The sequence below is a fragment of the Capricornis sumatraensis genome, chromosome 1 (genome assembly GCF_032405125.1).
Source record: "Capricornis sumatraensis isolate serow.1 chromosome 1, serow.2, whole genome shotgun sequence".
NCBI classification, from domain to species: Eukaryota; Metazoa; Chordata; class Mammalia; order Artiodactyla; family Bovidae; genus Capricornis; species Capricornis sumatraensis.
This window is the reverse complement of record NC_091069.1, coordinates 249622953-249638429: the sequence shown is the minus strand read 5'-3', so window position 1 is coordinate 249638429 and position 15477 is coordinate 249622953. Positions and strand designations below refer to the sequence as shown.

At 46.7% G+C, this 15477-nt stretch overlaps 1 protein-coding gene across 2 annotated transcripts in view; it reads left to right on the top strand.

The window, feature by feature from the left end:
- The window catches only part of HSF2BP (heat shock transcription factor 2 binding protein), an 85034-nt gene that overhangs the window by 37811 nt on the left and 31746 nt on the right, over positions 1-15477 (top strand). The window contains exons 8-9 of one of the 2 annotated variants that reach the window (XM_068981059.1): positions 13490-13593; positions 13880-14006. In XM_068981059.1, coding sequence (XP_068837160.1) covers positions 13490-13593; positions 13880-13926 — 151 coding nt within the window. In that variant the 3' untranslated portion in view covers positions 13927-14006. Of the gene's footprint in view, positions 1-13489; positions 13594-13879; positions 14007-15477 lie in introns of those variants that run through there. The other variant, XM_068981051.1, reaches the window with a different exon arrangement.

The window sequence follows — 15477 nt, the reverse complement described above, 5'->3', positions numbered from 1 at the left end:
CCAGCCAGAGAAAACACTCTGCTTTCGATGGGGTCATAGGTTTACATTTGGCATAGCTGAATAAACTCCTTTTTGATTAACTCAGAGCCAGCTGATCAGTGACCTCAGTTGTATCTGCCGAGTCTCACTGCCTGGACCAGGTAACTTAACACGTTGTTGTTGTGGGTTAGTTGCTAAGTCATGTCTGACTCTTTTGGAGTCTGCCAGGCTCCTCTGTCCATGGGATTTCCCAGGCAAGAATACTGGAGTGGGTTGCCATTTCTTTTTCCAGGGAATCTTCACGATCCAGGGATTGAACCCCCGTCTTCTGCACTGGCAGGCAGGTTCTTTACTGTTGAGATACAGGGAAGCCTGGCTTAACATGACCAGGGTGTTACGTGTCGGCCGCAGGGGTTAGGATAGGAAACCTTGATCCATTTTCGGATTCTGCTACTGCACCGTTTATTTCGGGTGTTTGCTTTTACTTCTTGGAGCACTTTAAATAATAACTTCTTTAAGGCTTTGTCAAGTACTTTTCATATCTGTGTCATCTTGGCTTTGGTATGTTTTGATTCTCTTGTTCCACTGAGTTGGGACTTTTCCTATTTCTTTATAAGCTGAGTAATTTTTGGATTGTATCCTGGACATTTGGATATTATGTTTTGAGGTTCTGAGTCTTGCTTAAATCTTATGGGAAATGTTGATGTTTTGTTTCAGCAGCCAGCCAGCCTGGTTGGGGTCAGCTCACAAGTTCTGACCAGCCTTCTCTGTTTATGACTTCCATGTCAGTTCCATTTTTTTGTTGTTGTTGTGGTTTTAGCCACATTATGTGGCTTACAGGATCACAGTTCCCTGACCAGGGATTGAACCTGGGCCATGGCAGTGAAAGTGCTGAGTCCTGGCTGCTAAACCACCAAATCCCAACCACTCCCATCAGTCCCACTTTTAAGAAGCCTTGGCAGAGCTGTTGGGTCTGCCCCTCACGTGTGTCCCTGTCCGAGACCCGGATGATGTGATATTTTAGTTCTCAGAGTCTAGTACGTGCTGCTTATGATCAGATCCACACATGCATAGCTGGGATGAGGCCTGGAGTCTATAGGTGACCTCGTGTGGTCACATTCCTGAGCTCCTAACTCTCCATGACGTCTTGGTGCTTGTTTGTTCCCAGGACCCCCTTTTTAGTCCTTCCCCCAAAAGGCTGGTTCTCTGTGTCCTGAGGTGTCACGTTCCTGCACTGTGCCCACACCCAGGGCAAGTGCTGGAGTGCAGAGGATCCCAGTTCCTTTGGGCGGTGAGGACAATTCCCTTCCCACAGAGTCTGAGTTACCCGAGGGCTCCCACCACCTGCCTGGTCGTGCTCCCCCTCATCTCCTCGAGCTTGAGCCCTGGGCTTCTCCTGACATGCTCCGCGTGGGTCAGGGCCACCCTGGGCTTGGGGGCTGAGTGGTGAACTGCAGGTTTGGTGGTTCTTACCAGTTACGGTCTTCACAATCCACCTGCTTCTGTTTCCTTTTCTGGGGCCTAACCTAGCTGCTCCTTGTATTCTGTCCAGAGTTTATAGCTGCATCAGAGACAGCGAGAGGGCGGGTGTATTGACTCGGTCTTCTCTGGAGCAAAGCTCTCAGGTCCATCTAAGTATGTTTATGTACGTGAGCAGTACATGTAGTACAACGTGACATGTAACTTACCTCGTGGTGTATGTATTTTTATAAGCTGTATGTGGATCTTACCCTTGTGAGTATTTTGCATCAAAGGAAATGTAACATTTGAATTATGTTCTCACTATGGATGGACATGTATGTTATTTTCATGTTTTACTCTACAAACGTAATGTTAAAGTGAAAATCTTTGGCAAACATGTCCTTGCTAACTTGTGTGAGAGTTCTTTGAAGAGTTTTCCCAGAAGTGCAGTGTTTGAGATAAAGGACATGCACATTCAGTTTTATGAAGCGCTGCCCCATGGGTCACCAGAGTGCACAGTTGCACACACACACACAGAGCTCTGTCTTCCCACTCCCTCGTCAGTTCTTCATGGTTCTGTTCCTGTAGAGAACACTCATGTTATCTCTGTTTCTGTCTTTAGGTTTAACTTACCAGGGAGGGTGCGACTCTCCTCACATGTTCATAGCATGAGTTTTTTTCCATGAATGCCTGTTGCCCATTTTCTGTTGGGTTGTCTTTTTCTTTATGATTTGTTGTCTGTCATTCTGCTGTCTCCTCCTTCTGTGTCTGTACACGGTCAGCGTTTGTGGGGCCAGCCAAGCCCCTGCTCCAGTTGCTGTGGCGTGGTGTGGTGCCTGGGGTTCTTCTCGCCTCTCTGTATCTGGCATGGAGCCCTCTGCCTCTTCGTCCTGATGGGCTCCTGTCCACCGCAGCGGGAGGTGGGAGGACTGCCTGCAGAGACGTTTGCTTGCTTACTTGACAGGCTTCCTTCTGACTCCTGAGCGCAGCGTGAGCAGCTGTCAGCCTCGAGCCCTCTTGGGGTCCCTGAAGCAGGTCCCCCGCTTGGCTGTCTCCAGCTGCCTCCTGATATGCACACTGTCACCCTCGTCCTGCATCGCTGTTGAAGTCCAGCCCCGAGTGCTCTGAACTAGGACCTCTCGTTCCGCAAGCACTTCCTTTGCTTTGTGACCTCTCCTCGACTTGACTGCATCTTGCCTTTTTCTTGGGGATTTTACTTTCCTTTCCACCTTCGTGATCAAAGGCTGCTCCTTTTCAGCAGCTTGGGTACCTCAGAGCCAGAGATGGGGATTAAAAAAAAATTATTTAGAGCAAGTTTTTACTTTCACAACAAGATTGAGAGGAATATACAACACTTCCCCATAAACCTCTACCCCTGCTCCCCATGCATGGCTCTCCCAATTATCAACATGACTCACGAGAATTTTTTTACCAAGTCTGAACCTGCCTTGATGCGTCGTAATTGCCCAGAGACCATAGCGTACATGCAGCTGTGGTCCATGTGTGGATTTGGGCAGATATGTCATGACCCACGTTCGTTGTTATAACAGCGTGCAGAGGGTCCTGGACTTTGTCCTTGTGCACATTGTCAGCCTACGAGGTGGGCAGCTCCATCTCGGTCCTCAGACACGTACTGCTGTCGCGTTCAGCTCCTTCCTCCTGTTGCCTCCAAACCTTGCCGAGACTCCCGCTCCGCACTGTCTCTCTCCTCCAGTCACTCTGTTGGCCGCCCGGCTCACTTGCATCCGCTAGTGAGGCGTGTCAGGGTTTCCCTTGCTCTGTCAGCAGCCCCAGGCCCCTCCCGGCCATCTCCTGAGTACTGACCTTGGACCAGCTGTCACCTGCTCCCTTCCTGGTTGCCGTGGTGCTGGAGGAGAAGGTTTCCAGATGCAGTCATGCATCAGTTCACCCTCCCCTGGTCCTGAGCGCCGTGCAGCCCTCATCTGTCCCTTATTTCTCTGCAGCACAGGTGTGGGGGTCCCAGCAGGTGCTTTCCTGTCTGCTTCCCAGGGAAAACTGAGGGTCGTGGCCTATGCTTACCCACCTCGCTGCCTCACTCTTTACCCGCCTCACCAGCAGTTCTCTCATGTGGCCTTGTGGGATTGGGGGGCTTTCACTAGCTGTCCTTTTGCTTAGTTGCTCTCTGGGACTTTGCTCAGTTAGTTGTCGTCTCTTGCTTTGGCATCTCCGAGTTCTCCCTCCCCACTGGCTCCTTCTCAGCCTGCGTTCTCCCAGCTGTGCTCTGACCACTGTCCATAGGACCCTGGGGTTTGTATTGGCCAGCTCTGCTAGGACCTGGGTGGCTTTGAATTTTCCATGACATGGCGCATCTTCCTGGGATGAAGGGCTGGTTCATGGCACTGTGTTCCTTTTGCTTCTCTTGAAGTCCCCATGGGCCCTGGGGGTCAGTGGCCGTATAACAGACTTGACTGTCCCCAGGGCCCCCTCTTTGGTGACAAATGGGACGTTGTTGTGACTTGGCCTCTGTGAGTTCTTTCAATGTTATGTCCTCTCAGGCCATTTACTTTCTCACTAGCTCCAGTTTATCTGCCTTTATTTTTGGAAGACCCTTGTTAAACTCTCCAAGTCTAGAAACTTCCGATGACATCTGGTGGTTGGACACCAGTGGGCCCTGGGGCTTCTCCAGGTGCTCGTGCAGCAGGGTGGCGGGGTTGCTGTTGGCTGTATCGTTTAAGCCTCGGCGTCTGTACCTCCAAGGGGATAACCTTCTTGCTACACCAACCAGGACTATGTTCTCTGTTGATAAGTTTTACATCCTCATCAGCCTCTTTGGTGTCTGCACCATGTGGCCACTTAATAGGACTGTGGGCAGCCCCAGGCCGGCCCGAGGCCAGACTCTGTCTGCCGAGGCTGGGGAAGTGAATTCTGGCAGGTGGTGATGAGCCACTGGGTGGGGGACAGATCCTGCCCACCTCTTCCTCATGCAGCCGGCCCTCAGGGTGTGAAGTGTCTGGAATTTCCCCATCCTCACCAGCATCAGCCCTCACCCTTCCATCTCCAGCCATGGGGCATCAGCCTGGCACGCAGAGTGCCCAGCACAGGCAGAGTCTGGGCTGTTGCGTTCAGGGTTGTGCCCTGGGCTTGGGATTGCTGAGGGCCCCTAGGCGTCATGCTGGCCCTGGGTCTGTCACAGTGGACCCTCAGAGACTCCTGGTTGCGTCTTGTTTTCCCACTGGAGTCACATGACACTGGCGCTGGCGTTCTCCTTGATGCTCAGTAAGAGCTGGAAAAACTCGTTTTGTGTTTCACATTGGAGATCTGGATTTTAGGAATTAGGGTTACTTCCAGCCTTTTAAACTCTTCCTGGAGTCTTATATACACAACTTTCTTATTACCCAAACTTTATTATGATTTTACCAGTCCTGTTGACACAAGCCACAGGAAGCTTTCTGAGCTCTTGTTCTCTTTGCTTCTTAGGGTCAGTGTGGGAGCCAGACCTGCTGAGAGTGTCATTGAATGGGTTGGGTAAAGTCCCCGCTGGGGAGAGGGGCCCACTGGGGGATGAGCAGGAAGATGGAGAAAGGGAAGTCCTGGGGGGTGAGCTGGAGGGCAGTGGCAGGGATGGGTTCTCCATAATTCAGCCACTGCTTAGTTCTCCATAAGGTATGCACACCCTCCCCCCGCCCACCACCGGACCTGGGGTTCGGCTCCATGAAGTAGGTTTATTCTGTAGCAGCATTGGTCACTGACACAGCGTGCTTCACCATGCAGGGGCCCCTGAGCGTACAGCATGTGAGGTCAGGAAGGGCAGCAGCTCTGCAGAGTGGGCTTTAGAGAAATTCCTCTGGGGGTGGGGTACTTCCTCCCCCTGCTTGCAGTTACTATTGGTTTATACCCCCAGCTGTGGGCTGCCCAGTTGTTACCAACAGTTTAGTGAGGGAGAAGCCCCACTTGGGACGTCTGTCAGGTCCTGTGGTGCAGAACCAGCTTGTGAGCGCTGCAGGAAGACCCATGCCCGCTGTGTGACCAGACCGGTCCTACTGCATGTCGAGTAGGGGCAGCTCCAAGTGGCTGTGCCAGCCCCGCAGATCGGAGCCTCAGCCAGTGAGGACTCACCATCAGGACCAACGGGCTGACTTTGCCTGTAGACGCCCAGCCTCCAAATGGGAAAGGACTGACCTGGGATAATCAGAATGCAGGCTGTACTTCTTGGAAGGTGATTCTGGAGGCTTTTCCATAAAATGTCTTAAAACAGTAAAAATATTTTAGAACTGAGTTTAGGGCACTGAGCTTAGTGAGGGAGCTCTGAGCACACATGTCAGGGTGTGTTCAGTGCTTTGTCGTCTTCTTCCGTTCACTGTAAGCTTCTGGACAGCACAGGCTGTGTGTCCTCAAGGCCTGGTACACAGAGGTGCTCAGTGAATGTTGCTGAATGAGCAAATGAGAGGCAAAAACTCCCTTTCTGGGTTATGGTCATACTTGTTTATTGTTAGAAGTTATACAGTGTGTTACTGTGCATTCGGGTGGCCTGAAACCTCTTCACTTCGGAGTGGCTTGATGCCAACTGAAAAGAATCTTCAAACATGATAGGTTTCTAAATGGTTTTCTAGTCAAAACCTTAGTAATATGGGATGGTGGAAAAGTTATCATTAAGGACATTATAAATAATTTATCATGATGTTGGTTAATAGTTAAATGTTTTGAAGAGGAAGGTACGTTTTAAAGACAAAACTTAAATATATTCAAACTCCTTAATTTGGAGTCAGCATTTCCAGATATTAACAAAGGTTAACCAACTTCTGAAAAGTTTATCTCCAACATTTCGGGTCTGGAACTAATATATATTATTATCTAGGCAGCAGAGCTTTCAGCCACAAAAATGTTTACTATTTGTTGAGAACTACATTAGAGCCTGGTAACCAATGCTGGGTATAACCTCAGTTCTTTTGAAAGGCATTTATAGGGTTTTAGCCTATCAAGTTTGATCATTCTATGTATATTAAAGAAACAAGCAGGGCTTCCCTGGTGGCTCAGTGGTAAAGAATTTGCTTGCCCGTTCAGAAGACTTGTGTTCAATCCCTGATCAGGGAAGATCCTGCATGCCCCAAAGCAACTAAGGCCGTGCTCCACAGCTGAGCCCGTGAGTGCCCAGGAGCCACCACTGCTGAGCCCTTGAGTGCCCAGGAGCCACCACTGCTGAGCCCGTGAGTGCCCAGGAGCCACCACTGCTGAGCCCTTGAGTGCCCAGGAGCCACCACTGCTGAGCCCGTGAGTGCCCAGGAGCCACCACTGCTGAGCCCGTGAGTGCCTAGGAGCCACCACTGCTGAGCCTGTGAGTGCCCAGGAGCCACCACTGCTGAGCCTGTGAGCTGCAGTTGCTGAGGCCTGTGCGCCCTAGGGCCTGTGCTCTGCAGCAGGAGAGGCCGCCACATTGAGAAGCCTGCGCACCGCAACTAGAGAGTAGCCTCCAGTCACTGCGACTAGAGAAGAGTCCATGCAGTAATGAAGACCCATCAGCGCCAAAAATAAATAGACAAACACTTACTAAGAAAGAAACAAGCCTGTATTTGGCTTTCTCAGTAAGAAAAAGGTAAATAACAGTGCACTTTGGGGTAGAGGAGGTGGTCAGTCCCTCACAGAGGACGTGCTGAACTTCATGAACGTGGAGCAAATCCTTGACCTCAGCCTCAGAGCAAATCATAACCATGATGAGATGCCTTTTCATTCCATCTCAGTGAAGGCAGTCTGAGTCTAGCAATTCTGAGCTTTGGGGAGGACATGAGTCCTGTCTGCTCTGTGGGTGGGAGGGAGATGAAACGGTGGGGCTGAATCTGTTAGCTGTATGTGCATGTGCCCGGGATGGGGATGGAAAATCCACTTCTGCATACCTACTCCAGCGAAAGTGCAGCCCATAAACCCCATGACAGGTGTGTAGAAACGTCACAGCACACAGTAGCAAAGTAATGAAACCTCTGTCAGCTAGAGAATAGATAAACAGATTGTGACAGTATTTGGGGACACAGCCGTGAAAATTTATTTGAGACTTACAGACCAATCCAGCCAAACTTTTCATGGTGGTGGGGACCATCAAAGTAGTCGGCTGCTGCTGGTACAGATGCAGAGAGTAGGATTGGTGGGGTCCACACGTATGTTGTCAAGGTCTGTGGAGATTCACACCTCGCTCCCACATCAGGTGAGGATAGTGGTCCCACCTCTCCGAAGTCTGAGTTCAGATGGAGTTCACTAAGGGGATTTGCTTTTTTACCAGGGAGGTGGGTGTCATTCTTTTTGTGTGGCTTCTATGTCACATAGTTCAATTCAGTTCAGTCACTCAGTCATGTCTGACTCTTTGCGACCCCATGAACTGCAGCGCACCAGGCTTCTCTGTCCATCACCAACTCCCGGAGTCCACCCAAACCCATTTCCATTGAGTTGGTGATGCCGTCCAACCCTCTCTCTTCCTCTGTCGTCCCCTTCTCCTCCTGCCCTCAGTCTTTTCCAGCATCAGGGTCTTTTCAAATGAGTCAGCTCTTTGCATCAGGTGGCCAAAGGATTGGAGTTTCAGCTTTGAAATCAGTCCCACCAATGAACACCTAGGACTGATCTCCTTTAGGATGGACTGGTTGGATCTCCTTGTAGTCCAAGGGACTCTCAAGAGTCTTCTCTAACACCACAGTTCAAAAGCATCAATTCTTCGGTGTTCAGCCTTCTTTATTGTTCAACTCTCTCATGCATACATGACCACTGGAAAAAGCATAGCCTTGACTAGGCAGACTTTTGTTGGCAAAGTAACGTCTCTGCTTTTTAATATGCTGTCTAGGTTGGTCATAACTTTCCTTCCAAGGAGTAAGCATCATTTAACTTCATCGCCACAGTCACCATCTGCAGTGATGTTGGAGCCCAGAAAAATAAAGTCTACCACTGTTTTCCCATCTGGTTGCCATGAGGTGATGGGACTGGATGCCATGATCTTAGTTTTCTGAATGTTGAGCTTTAAGCCAACTTTCTCACTCTCCTTTTTCACTTTCATCAAGAGGCTCTTTAGTTTTTCTTCACTTTCTGCCATAACGGTGGTGTCATCTGCATATCTGAGGTATTGATATTTCTCCTGGCAATCTTGATTCCAACTTGTGCTTCCTCCAGCCCAGCATTTCTCATGATGTATTGTACAGGTACTTGAGTAAAAATACCTAAAGGAAATCAACACTGAATATTCACTGGAAGGACTGATGCTGAAACTGAAGCTCCAGTACTTTGGCTGCCTGATGGGAGGACCTGACTCATTGGAAAAGATCCTGATGCTGAGAAAGATTGAGGGCAGGAGGAGAAGGGGGCAACAGAGGAAGAGGTGGTTGGATGGCATCATCGACTCAAAGGACATGAGTTTGAGCAAACTCTGGGAGATGGTGAAGGACAGGGAAGCCAGTGTGCTGCAGACTATGGGATCACAGAGTCAGACATGACTGAGCTACTAAACAACAAAATTTTTAGGCTCAGCCTGACTGAAGTGGGGCACCAAGTCAAACCAGCGTGTCACTAATCAGTCACTATGTTCCTCTTTAAAAACCGATCGGCCTCCAACTATGAGTTTCTGTCTGTCATTCAGTCTGACTTCTTTCTCACATAACATATGCAGCCTTTTCTAAGAAGTTTATTGCTCTCTGATCCTTAGAATTATTTGATGGTGCTAATTTGGCTACTTTAGATTTTAGTCAGTTTTGGATGACTGATGTGTCATGCCTTCTGGTTTGTTTTTATGGCTGGTTTGTTTGGAAATCCTGGGTGTGTGTGTTCTTTGTTGCTTCCAGGTTACAGGTTACCATTTCTTTTACAGTGAAGAATAAGGTAGTTCAGTTGCATCACCTTGACTTCTGGTGATTCAGCCTTGGACGGCAGACTGTCTGGAGGGCTCGCGGGCCTCTTCCTGGGACAGCCTGTGTAGCTCACTGGTGCAGGCCTGCTGCTTCAGATGGAGAGAGGGCCTTTTCACTGGAGAAGAGTTACTTTTGTAGTATGCAGGTTTACTCATCCTTTATCTTAGCTTTACTTTCAGTCCTTTCACTATCAATGGGGGATGTGTCTCAATCTCGAGACTCTGGAGACAAGGAAATTTGTAACCTATCTTCTGCTTAGGTTCATGGGAGAAAACAGAATTTGCCTACTTTTTTTTTGTCATTGAAAGAAAAATGACTCCCAGTATTGCAGTACTTTGGGAAACTACATTTCCTTTTAATACTGAAGTACCAGAAGAGTAAGATCGTGTCATCCAGTCGCATCTCTTCATGACAAATAGATGGGGAAACAGTGGAAACAATGACAGACTTTATTTTCTGGGGCTCCAAAGTCACTGTGGATAGTGACTGCAGCCATGAAATTAAAAGACACTTGCTCCTTGGAAGAAAAACTATGATAAACCTAGACAGTGTATTAAAAAGCAGAGACATCACTTTACTAATAAAAGTCTGTATAGTCAAAGCTATGGTTTTTCCAGTAGTCATGTATGGATGTGAGAGTTGGACCATAAAGAACGCTGAGCACTGGAGAACTGATGCTTTTGAACTGTGGTGTTGGAAAAGACTCTTGAGAGTCCCTTGGACTGCAAGGAGATCAAACTGGTCAATCTTAAAGGAAATCAACCTTGAATATTCATTGGAAGAACTGAAACTGAAGCTCCAATACTTTGGCCACCTGATGTTGAAGAGCTGACTCATTGGAAAAGATTCTGATGCTGGGAAAGATTGAGGGCAGGAGGAGAAGGGGGTGACAGAGGACGAGATGGTTAGATGGTATCATCGACTCAGTGGACGTGAGTTTGAGCAAATTCCAGGAGATAGTGAAGGACAGGGAGGCCTGGTGTCCATGGGGTTGCAAAGAGTCAGACATGACTGGGCGACTGAACACCACCAACCAGAGAAGTGAATTGAAGAGAAAGTCTCTTTTGACCTGATGGTTGGAAATTTGATACATTATTTACAGTACTTTTGGTTGGAGTAGAAAGGTTGGTACAGAAAGCATTTACATGAGAACCAGTGAGTGGTTCAGGGTTTGTTGTTTACTAAGTGGTGCTGTGACCTGGGAGCGCTCTCTGGTCTTCAGTGAGATGTCCTGACAGTAGCAGGAGGTCAAGTGGTGCTGTGGCGGTTACGTTTGCTCCATTCTAGCTTCTTTGGGATGGAGCTGATGATGACCAAGCGTGAAATTTTAGAGATAGTTGTCAGTTTGTGTTTTTGTCACTTTAAAGTTAAACGCAGTCAGTGGAAGAATTTCAACTAGACGTATTATCTGGGGTTTGCCCCACACTTCAGTCACCACCTAGGTATTAACTTAGCCTTTTAAAATCTAGAAAAGAAAGACTGGCTTGTTTTCTTTTTAGGCTTTAAAGCAGGGCTTGGCAAGCTTTCCCCAAAGGGCCAGATAGAAAAGTTTTAGGCCCCGTGGGCCATGGGATTGCCATTGCAGTGACTCAGCCTGCTGCTCTAGCCAGAAAGCAATGTAGGAAATACACTGTAGTCTGAGGAGTTCCAGCCGTCTGTGCTGGTGACCTGAACGTTTCTCTTCTTGAGATTCTGGATTAGAGAGCTCAGAAAATTCTAAATACTGTGTTGAATCAATCTTCCTCACGAGTACATTATTTGAACATCCCTTAATAACTCATTAAATGAGTTACCAGTGTATAGATTTTGGATATGTGTAAAAGTTGTCAGGAAAACTTGCAAAGATTTGTAATTTTGGCTCATTGTGTGGCTTGTGAGGTGGCAGAAGATGGTAATTTGAGAACTGGGCGCTGCTATTCTGAAGGAGGAGAGGACAGACTGTCTTGCATGCTGCCCTGCTGAGGCTCTCGATTGCGTGGAGCTTGTTCAGTTTCCATATGGAACTTTCCGAGTGCTTGTCATGTCCCAGGAACCGTACCAGCCTGTGTATCTATAAAGACCCATCAGCCATGAAGCTTGCTTTCGACAAGCCAAGTTGAGTGGGGAAGCCAGCTATTTTAACAGGAAACTGTAATACACATTTCCATGGCATGCATGTATGCATATGCCATAATTTATGTAATTAATCCCTTCTTAATGGGCCGATCGCAATCCCTGATTCTCCTTTTGCCTTAGGCTCCATTAGGTCTTGGCACAGTACTGTCACTGATCTTATCTTGATTTAAAATTTTGATATATTGCTTATTATGGAATTTTTGCAGTAGTTTTAACTTTTAAAAGTTACATTACAATATATTTTTAAAACTTTGATTAGTAAGCTTTTTTGGCACCCCATAAATTTGCATCCAAAACACATGCCTCGCTCTCTTCGTCTGCTGGCCTGTGGGTTAAATGTTCAGTTGTACACACTCCAGACACTTCGGGAGGCAGGCTGTGGGCTCTGATTCCTTTTTTTGAAGAGAACTGATGTTTGTCCTAACTAGCTAGTTAACTCCACCTGACTTCTCAACTCCGGCTCCCCAAAGGCAGTCAGCAGCTAGATCTGTGCCTCCATCTGTGGTTTTCTTCTTATTCTCCACCGGCCTCCTTACTGTCTGCCTTGTGCAGTGGGCGGTTCAGAGCTGGCTGCAGCCTGGGCAGAATCTGCACTTGAGCCTTAGTGTTCCCCTTGTCCTGGAACCTGCCTTTCTGGGCTTCCTCTTTCCCAGCTTCGTTCTGTTTGCTGTCATTTCTTTAGCTTTCTTTTCTGTTTAGTATTTTTCCTTTCCCATGTGTCAGTTACCCTTGAGTTTTACAGTTTGATTATTAAAGTTTTCTTTCTTCTATGTTTTGCTTGGTTCTCTTTTGAGCTGTCTTTGTTGTTTATAATCCCCAGTAACTCCTTGATCTCGTTTTAAATTTCTTTTTGAATTAGTTAAACCTATTAAACACAGCTATTTTCTGTTTGGCAATTGATACTTGTAGTATCTGAGAATTTTTTTTTTTAAATTATGGCTGTCACTGGTTCTTTGTACTGTTACTTTAAGGACTTATTATTGTTCACGTGTTTTGTGACTTTTATTAGGAACTTACAGTTGTTACACTGTGTTTGTGGGAATTCTTTGGTGACCCAGTCGAGGGCCCTTTGCTTTAAGAGGCTGAAACAGCTCCTCTCCCAGGTCTACTTTCTTATCAACCTGTGGATTTTCAGGCCACACAGAAAGTGTGCATTCAAGCCAAACTTGGCAGTTTACATTCTTCTGGCTTCATGAAGGGGCCTATGCTCTGAAGCCCTGTCTCAAGTTGGTCAGAGGCTCTTCTTTCTGTCCCTCTGCACAAAGGTGCTGACACTGACGCCCCATGTCTCTGGAATCAGCCGTCTTTAGGCCTTACCTTTCTGAATTTGAGCTCTCACTCAGTTCCTGGTAAGAGATGGTCTCCCATCATTTCTTGCAAGCCCATTTATTTTCAAGAGTTTGCAAAATAGCCTTTTCTGTTACTTTGCAATATGAAGTTTTGGGGTTCTCTCTATTCTGCAGTATTGTCAGAAGTCAACCCTATAGCTTTTCAGTTTTTATTTAACTCTGTATTACTAGCTGTGGTCCTTTCCCAAGACCACTTGTAAAACCCTGTTTAACTCCAGGTCAGTAGGATTGTTGGTTGTTAGCGATGGTTGGATTGTGGCTTTCTTCATCCTTATATGGTAGATTAAACAGGGTTGAATGGCCTGACCTGGCCACCCAGACTTCATGGGTAACATTCATTGAAAGGTAGGATTAAATTTTAAACAGTGAATTGAACCTTTAGAGTAGAGTATACTTATGAATTGAGGGTTGCCTGTATATAAATGCAGTATTGGTAATAAAAGGTTAATAAAAGGTAAATAAGGCTTTGAGGTTTCCTGTGCCCTCATTTGTGTCTCTTAATTATGTAAGTTCATAAAAGGTGGGATTACATGGCATTATTGTTACCCCCTTTCAGGAAGCCTCACAGAGACAAGTATTATTTCGCATACCTTCTACTTACTATGCCTGTCTTCCAGATTGAAGCATTGGATATCTCAAGTGTAGGGGCTCCCCTAAATGTGTTAGGATCCTGTGAACCAGGAGATTCATTTAGGGTGAAACTGTGGTGGGGGGTCCAGCATTTCAACGCCATTCTCTTTTACATTTCAGGTTAATGCTGATGTCCCTGTACAACGTGAGCATCAATCTGAAAGGCTTGAAGTACATTAGTGAGAGCCCAGGATTCATCCCTTTGCTGTGGTGGCTTCTGAGTGGTAAGGAGGGGTCCCCCTGTAGGTTCCTCGTGCAGCTGGTGTACCTGTCCCTCTGTGGCTGGAGGGAGTGGTAAAGTATTAGACGTGAGAGTGGATTATCCCAAGGTGTTACCAGTATTTTAAGAAACAGATTTTAGATTACAGAAATCTCCCTGGTGTGCTCAGTTATTTCTAGTTCTGTTTCTGAAGTATTGCTTTCAATTTAGTTGTGATTCTGTGATACAGAGAAAAATTACCTAACAAAACAGCTAGTAAGTGGCAGTAACCTGTTCTTTTCTTTGTGAAGGATACAGCACCGTGTGTGTTGTCTGTGGCCCTGAACACCAGGCGTAGAGAAATCCCGTCATGAAGCAGTGGTGCGGGGGTAAAGTCTGAGAGACTGCAGTGCTGGAGGTCCATGTACACACACTCACACACCCCCCTATATATGCACGTATGTATGCACACATGCACATCGATATGTATATATACATGTATACCCTATATATACACGTATGTATGCACATATGCACATCGATATGTATATATACATGTATACCCTATATATACACGTATGTATGCACACATGCACATCGATATGTATATATACATGTATATGTACACACATACATATCAATATGTGTGTGTATGTATAATGTTTTTTATATTCTTCGGAATAAAAAATTTATTGACTCTTTCTCCTCTTCTCCCTTACCTCCAATTGAACCTAAAATTTTGTCCCCATCTGTTCAGCATAATTTTTAATATATTTTTAGTAGAAACATATTTCATTCAAGTGTTCAAAATAGTTAACTTCCCTTTTTTTTTGTAATTCAGATCAGTCTCTATTTTTGAGCTTCAGCTGGTAGTAAATGCTTATTTTTTGGTAACACTTTTTGAGGTATAATTGACATGCAATAGACTATACCCGTTTAAGGCAAACAGTTGGTAAGTTTTGACGTAAGTTATACATGGTGAAAGCATCATCACAATCAAGGTAACGAGCATCACTGTCACTCCTGAAAGGTACCCTTGCCCCTTGGAGCTCTCTTTCCCACCCCTGTGTTCCTCTTCTTAGAAAATCACTCACTTTCTCTCTGTGTTACAGGTTAGTTTTAATTTCTCCAGGTTTATATAAATGGAACCATGCATTTTGCGTTCTTTTTTGCCTCTTTTTCACTCAGCATAATTATTTTGAGAAATCCATCTATGTTTTGTGTGTTAGTAGTTGATTCCTTTTTATTGCTGAATAGTAAGTATCCTGTTATGTGGATAAAGTGCAGTTGCTTTATTTATTCAGCTGTGGGCTGTCCCCAGGTTGGGCTTATTATGAGCAAAGCTGCCGTGAGCACCTTGCATGTCTCTCTCTGCATGGACATAGGCTTCCATTTCTCCTGGGCACATACCTAGAAGGACAGCGTCTGGCCTGCACGCCCGTTTTAATGAAGTCGCCCAGCTGTCACTGCGCAGCGGCGGCGCTGTTTGCACACACTCCCCCGCCCCTCCTCTGCCCCAGCAGAGGGCTAGCGCTGGCTGTGCGTCTTTGTCAGTGCTCTCTGTGCTCGTTCTGCTTAACTGTAGATGTTCTGGGGGTGGGGAAGTGGTGGGTGACAGACCTCACTCAGTCTCAGTTAAGTCGCTCAGTCGTGTCTGACTCTTTGCCACCCCATGGACTGCAGCACACCAGGCTTCCCTGTCCATCACCAACTCCCAGACCTTGCTCAACTCATGTCCATCGAGTTGGTGATGCCATCTAACCATCATCCTCTGTTGTTCCCTTCTCCTCCTGCCTTCAGTCTTCCCCAGCATCAGGGTCTTTTCCAAGGAGTCAGTTCTTCGCATCAGGTGGCCAAAATATTAGAGTTTCAGCTTCAGCATCAGTCCTTCCAATGAATATTCAGGACT